Raw genomic sequence first — 6,798 nt, 5'->3', positions numbered from 1 at the left:
TCTTTCTCCAATTGCTCTTAAAGATTTGTTCCATGATGCATAAACATTTATAGAAAACCCAACACCGGCAATTAATAAGGAATTCAGAGATAAACTGATGTATAGACCAGAGTAATTACTTGTATGTGATAAATTCATGCTTCTCTATTGAAATCTGGACTAAAACCATTTAAATGGTCACTTGGGTACTCACCAGGTACAGCAGCAACTGGGCACATAAGAACAACACTCTCACCCTCTCTCACTGTAATTTTTGTCACTGCATCAACTGGCACATGAGGCGGAACTGAGAAGTGAGGCAAAAAAGATTAAAGACCTTCAACTTGACATTCTCTTAATTCCTTAAACTTCAATTAATATCATGTACTTTATTATTCACTAGTTCACTACTGTGTAATTATACCTAAAACTTGTAAAGTGAAGTTAAGATTGTCTTCTCCAGCAGGGTTGACAGCAGTACATGTGACCACATCCTCATCATTCTTCTCAAGCTTCAACTTTCTGAGTCGTTCACCCTCATCCAAGATCTGCCAGCATTGTAAATGAAATTCTTATACTCTGTCATTAGTGAAAGTCATGATATACTCTTAAACATGTGAATCGTTTCTTCTGTTCTATTGCCCGTGAATGCCCCTGAACAATTGAACCATTACTAAAACTACAATAAAAATGATCTACCATGATAGTAGGATAGCATTTCAAACTCAAGGAGCTGGAAATCCCTGCCCTTTTTGTTAGCCTGTGGGCTGGCAATCCATGCTCTGTGAATATTCCCCACAAAATGGTGCATGTGGCCATGGAAGAAAATGGCTTGCCTGGAATCACTTACAGAGAGATACAAGTCCATACAGGAAAGTAGAATGTGAGAGGCATAAGAAATTAATGAAAGAGGAATGAACTTGTAGACAGTTTTAAAAAGGGAAAATTAAACAAATTAGACTTGTAAGAAAAAAGGCAGAGAGGTAGTGGGACATCTGAGTAGAATGGAGTGAAGGATAAGGAATCAGGTTTGTATGGAGTGAAGAATGTGGAATCACATCTGTAAGATGATATGGATGGCTATGCAAGAGCTGTGGTCTTATTACTGAATGATAAGTGATTTTGAATTTTGTTTGACTGAAACAGTCTAGCAAGTTTATTAGTTGCAAAGTTGACATATGAGAAGTAAAGGCTGTCTGAGGTGACTGCATTGCAAGTTTACTAGTTGCAAAGTTCATATATGAGAAGTTAAGGGTATCTGTAGTGGCTGGATAGGTGTCGTTTATGTTATAACAGAGAAGAGGAAGTTAAAGTTGCCTTCTGGAGAGAGCTTGGAAAAGCAATACAGAGGGTAGATCCAGGAAAAAACTCTCTGTTATGGGTGACTTGAATGGATGGGTTAGGAAGAAAGAGGAGGGTAGAGTGATAAATACATACAGGGACCCAAATGTATATGACAACAGTGAGAGAATACCTGGGCTGTGCATATCATAAGGCAAAAGTGTTGCAAGTATATACTTTACACAAAGACATTCATAAATACACATAGTAAAGAAGCAGCACTGGAAGTCATTAGTTATGGAGACTGTTGCTGTGGCCACCCTTTTGAGGGAGTTCCAATTGGAACAGGCGTCAGAGATATGGATGGATAGATAGAAAGATACAGTAAAACAAATTTTAAAGGTAGTGCATATGAAGTGCAGTTTGGGAAAGAATAAGAAAGGTGTTTGTCAAAATATGTTATAGAAATATGTAGGTTAACCTCAACATGTACTGAAGACTGTATAGGACTGGAAACATGAAAAACAAAGATGGATAAAGGTTCAAAAGTTACAAAATAATAGTAACTTCCATGCAAACTTAAAAGCTAAGAGGATCCAAAACAGCACAAGATGAGGTTGAGATGATATGGAGGCAATTTAAGCCTTTAACTAGAACTTATGTAGATCTACATTGCTCGGTGAATGGGACCTCATGAGGATCTACAAATTATTCTCTCAACTCCAGCACTTGAATTTCAGTTGATCTATGGCAGAATCTAGAAATGCCTAAGGACTCCCTACACAACAGTTATGCATGAGTTCTTCAGTTACCCTTGTCCATGGCACTGGAGGGGTATCATAGTTACAGTGGACTGCTAAGTGTAGATAAAAGTGAGCGGTATTTACTATGCAGTGATGACGGGTCTAGCAATACATAGATTCTTGTAATTCCTGGAAACCATATTTATTTATTAATATATTATACTTGATCGCTGCTTCCCACGTTAGCGAGGTAGCGCCAGGAAACAGACAGGAGGGGGGAAGATTTCCAGCCCCCCACTCCCTCCCCTTTTAGTCGCCTTCTACAACACAGGGAATACATGGGAAGTATTCTTTCTCCCCTACCCCTACGGATAATATATATATATACAAGAGTTTTGGAAACAGGGGCAAGTATGAAGTCTGTTGGGGATGAGAGAGCTTGGGAAGTGAGTCAGTTGTTGTTCGCTGATGATACAGTGCTGGTGGCTGATTCATGTGAGAAACTGCAGAAGCTGGTGACTGAGTTTGGTAAAGCGTGTGAAAGAAGAAAGTTAAGAGTAAATGTGAATAAGAGCAAGGTTATTAGGTACAGTAGGGTTGGGGGTCAAGTCAATTGGGAGGTAAGTTTGAATGGAGAAAAACTGAAGGAAGTAAAGTGTTTTAGATATCTGGGAGTGGATCTGGCAGCGGATGGAATCATGGAAGCGGAAGTGGATCATAGGGTGGGGGAGGGGGCAAAAATTCTGGGAGCCTTGAAGAACGTGTGGAAGTCGAGAACATTATCTCGGAGAGCAAAAATGGGTATGTTTGAAGGAATAGTGGTTCCAACAATGTTGTATGGTTGCGAGGCATGGGCTATGGATAGAGTTGTGCGCAGGAGGATGGATGTGCTGGAAATGAGATGTTTGAGGACAATGTGTGGTGTGAGGTGGTTTGATCAAGTAAGTAACGTAAGGGTGAGAGAGATGTGTGGAAATAAAAAGAGCGTGGTTGAGAGAGCAGAAGAGGGTGTTTTGAAATGGTTTGGGCACATGGAGAGAATGAGTGAGGAAAGATTGACCAAGAGGATATATGTGTCGGAGGTGGAGGGAACGAGGAGAAGTGGGAGACTAAATTGGAGGTGGAAAGATGGAGTGAAAAAGATTTTGTGTGATCGGGGCCTGAACATGCAGGAGGGTGAAAGGAGGGCAAGGAATAGAGTGAATTGGATCGATGTGGTATACCGGGGTTGACGTGCTGTCAGTGGGTTGAATCAGGGCATGTGAAGCGTCTGGGGTAAACCATGGAAAGCTGTGTAGGTATGTATATTTGCGTGTGTGGACGTATGTATATACATGTGTATGGGGGTGGGTTGGGCCATTTCTTTCGTCTGTTTCCTTGCGCTACCTCGCAAATGCGGGAGACAGCGACAAAGCAAAAAAAAAATATATATATATATATATATATATATATATAGGGGAAAAAGAATACTTCCCACGTATTCCCTGCGTGTCGTAGAAGGCGACTAAAAGGGAAGGGAGCGGGGGGCTGGAAATCCTCCCCTCTCGTTTTTTTTTAATTTTCCAAAAGAAGGAACAGAGAAGGGGGCCAGGTGAGGATATTCCCTCAAAGGCCCAGTCCTCTGTTCTTAACGCTACCTCGCTATCGTGGGAAATGGCGAATAGTATGAAAAAAAAAAAAAAAAAAAAAATATATATAAGTGAAATCGTACTTCAGTAGTTCATGTGATTTTATCTAACGTAATTTTTGTATACCTGTGACACAACATGTTTCACAAAAACAACCCACCTCATCAGAAGCCAATAATTCATAAAGTTTTTTAAATACTAACACCACAACAATGCCATCTGAAGTCTGCCATAACAGACAACACACTGGCCTAACTGACAGTGACTGTTAAAGGGAGAGTGGAGGGATGCCATGTGGTTAAGCAGGGTTGCGTGGCGGGGGTTGGCATGGGTAACTAGATGTTTTTTCTTCACCATCCTGCCCCACAGGAAACAGCACTGCTACCCCCTGCGTCAGCGAGGTAGCACCAGGAAACAGACAAAGAAGCAGACAGGTACAACGTGACAGAATGAAAAGAGAAAAAAATACAGATGAGATTCATGAACTAGCAGAAATCACAATGAGCAGCATTTAATGAAGATAAAACAAATCTGACAAGGGACTGTTGAGGAAGAAGAAGAAGAAGAAAAAAAGAATAACAAAAGAAAGTGAATGAAAAGTGTAAATGACAAACTGTGAAATACTGTAACAAATATAACTGAAATGAAAAACAGTAACCCTGATATATATAAGAGCATGTGGAAACAGCTTACATATGAAAGAAACATGAAAAAGGGGAAAGTATATGAGTCGAAGGTAATACAAGGACACATAACACAACCTGATACTGTGTATGGTTTGGCGTGATGAGAGTGGTGCCATGTGTCCACGAGATGGTGGGTGTTGGGCTACCAGATGCCTCACACACCAGATCAACAGCCTGGCCTTCCACACCAACCACATGCTGTTGTACATTAGCTCGCTCTATCATGGCTGGTACTGGAAAAACACACAGTTATATTATATTACCGCATCTATTTCCATACCTTTAGGTACAAAGTAAAAAACACTTTATTCATCTGTAATGTTGTCTTCCATATAATACCATGTATTTTCAATAATTTTCTTTCAAATATTTGATTTACCATAAACTTAAGACAAAATTAAATACTGCATAGTTATATTTTACAACAAAGTCAAAATCTAATTAAATGATTCCGGGATTTTAATCTTATCAATTACAATTTTAGTTTAATCTGCTTTCATAAAGGCTGCTTTTAAAATATGAACTGCTTGTCTGAATTCTAAAGTATGTCATAGTGAACTGCCTATATTATCATGTATCCTTACAGCATACTTACAGTGCTAGACCACCCTCTCAAAGGTATGGCTCATTCCTACAACGACTCACGGTAACTTTTGATCATCCCTTTCAAGAACAGTATATCAGTTCAATATAATTTCAATCATGATATACCAAGTGCAATGCATGGTACACTCAAGATCACATTAGATTTTCTCATCCTTCATTACATACAAAGTCATTACCAATTATTAGTAATTTAATTCCAAGCATCTCACTCTTTTAAAACCAGTTTTCACCTTATACTCCATTTTTTCCACTTTTAATTGGATGTTTTAGTTTTCCTTCTACTACAATATTTTTGATAAATTTTTCAAATATTTTGTTCTCCAATTTCTGAAGCACCAACACTGCAAAACTCTTGTTTCTCTCTATGGTCACCACAGAAACAAATAAACAAATTAGAGATAATTCAGAAATGTTCCATAAGCAAATTCAAGAGGATGGTACATACGAACTACCAAGAAAGGACGGAAGAACTGAAACTGTATTGCCAAAAAAAAGAAGAGAAAGGCATATGATAATCTATAATGGACCACAAACTGAAGGTAAAGGGAAAAATGTATTGAACAAGAGAATCATTTGAGAAGAGAACTGATGATTATTTGTAAATAAATTATCCAAACTTCATAGAACAGAGATCCTCGCATCTCTTTGCAACTATTCTCATTGCATGTGCTCAAAATGCTTTTTTCTTTCCATCTTTCCTCCTCTCTCCCTACTTCCTCCTCTCTTTATCTCATCATCCTCTAATAAATACATGATTAATTAAAAAATCAAATTAATTCAAAATTTTTGTAACCCAACAGGCATCAATAGTAGTAATGCTAAAGAAGGCATAGTTATATTGGCACTGTTCAACAAATTCCATTATTGATATATAATTAACATAAGAAAAAACTCTTCATTCCTTACACACCTTGGACTGTGAGGGTGTAAGTGAGGGTTTCTTGTCCAGCAGCACTGACCACAATACAAGTAAAGGGACCACCATCACTCTCACGGACACGGCGCAAATGCAGCTCACGTCCATCATATCTAACCTGAAGAGCACATAAGATAGTATACTTGGACATATGCTACCACAGTACAATACAGCACCATATAAAAGATACCACAAAACATCTTATCACTTATTTGTGCATACGGGAGAAAGATTTACATGTGATTCGATTTCCTAGATAAACTTGGTCTCAACTGTACTTACAACTTCGGTCTAACAATTAAACAGTGGCTCACAACAACTTCATGAGAAAAACAGATTATATCTGGGGAAAGGGAGCTAAACCATAAAGTCTTTCAAGTTAGAAAAGTGGATAAAGTAAGACATAATTACAACTCTGAAGCTCCTAAACTGAACTGACACAGTCGATGCTAAGCAGTTCTTTATGATCAAAAGGGACTCGAAAGGAACTGACCAAGTAGAGGACATAACAAGAAACTGATCAATAGTTAGAAAAGATAGAAGGGTAGTAAACAAAAAGAAGTAAAGAAACGGAATGCAAAAAGCATGAAAAAGTTCATGAAGTTGTAAGACTAAAACGACATATTTACAGAAGGAGGTCTATGAATGTAAACTCCCTCCACTTATGCACAAATCACATGAATAGCCAAGTGTACTCACCTGAAAGTTGGGACTAGTAAATGGTGTGATGGGTCGGCCATGTCTGACCCATGATACTGCAGGTGTCAATGAACTCTCTGCCTGGCATGTCAATACAAGTGGCTGATGCAGAACTACATCTAAATTCTTTTCTTGTGGAGGTACAATTCGAGGTGGACCTAAGGGTACATTTCAAAACATGTCATCTCACCGCAGAACTTAATGGTTTAGAATCATTATGGATAAAAATTGAGTCTGCTCATTAGAAAGTATAAAGTATG

At 38.6% G+C, this 6,798-nt stretch overlaps 1 protein-coding gene across 1 annotated transcript in view; it reads right to left on the bottom strand.

The window, feature by feature from the left end:
* Window positions 1-6,798, bottom strand: part of LOC139747411 (hemicentin-1-like) — a 206,042-nt gene that overhangs the window by 95,423 nt on the left and 103,821 nt on the right. The window contains exons 55-59 of the mRNA XM_071659742.1: window positions 6,539-6,696; window positions 5,834-5,957; window positions 4,393-4,550; window positions 404-527; window positions 194-286 (exon numbers count right to left, since the gene is read on the bottom strand). Of these exons, the coding sequence (XP_071515843.1) occupies window positions 194-286; window positions 404-527; window positions 4,393-4,550; window positions 5,834-5,957; window positions 6,539-6,696 (657 nt within the window). The remainder of the gene's footprint in view (window positions 1-193; window positions 287-403; window positions 528-4,392; window positions 4,551-5,833; window positions 5,958-6,538; window positions 6,697-6,798) is intronic.

The sequence above is a fragment of the Panulirus ornatus genome, chromosome 68, assembly GCF_036320965.1.
Source record: "Panulirus ornatus isolate Po-2019 chromosome 68, ASM3632096v1, whole genome shotgun sequence".
Lineage (NCBI taxonomy): Eukaryota > Metazoa > Arthropoda > Malacostraca > Decapoda > Palinuridae > Panulirus > Panulirus ornatus.
Note: the sequence above shows the minus strand (reverse complement) of the source record. Positions and strands in the feature narration are given on the sequence as shown.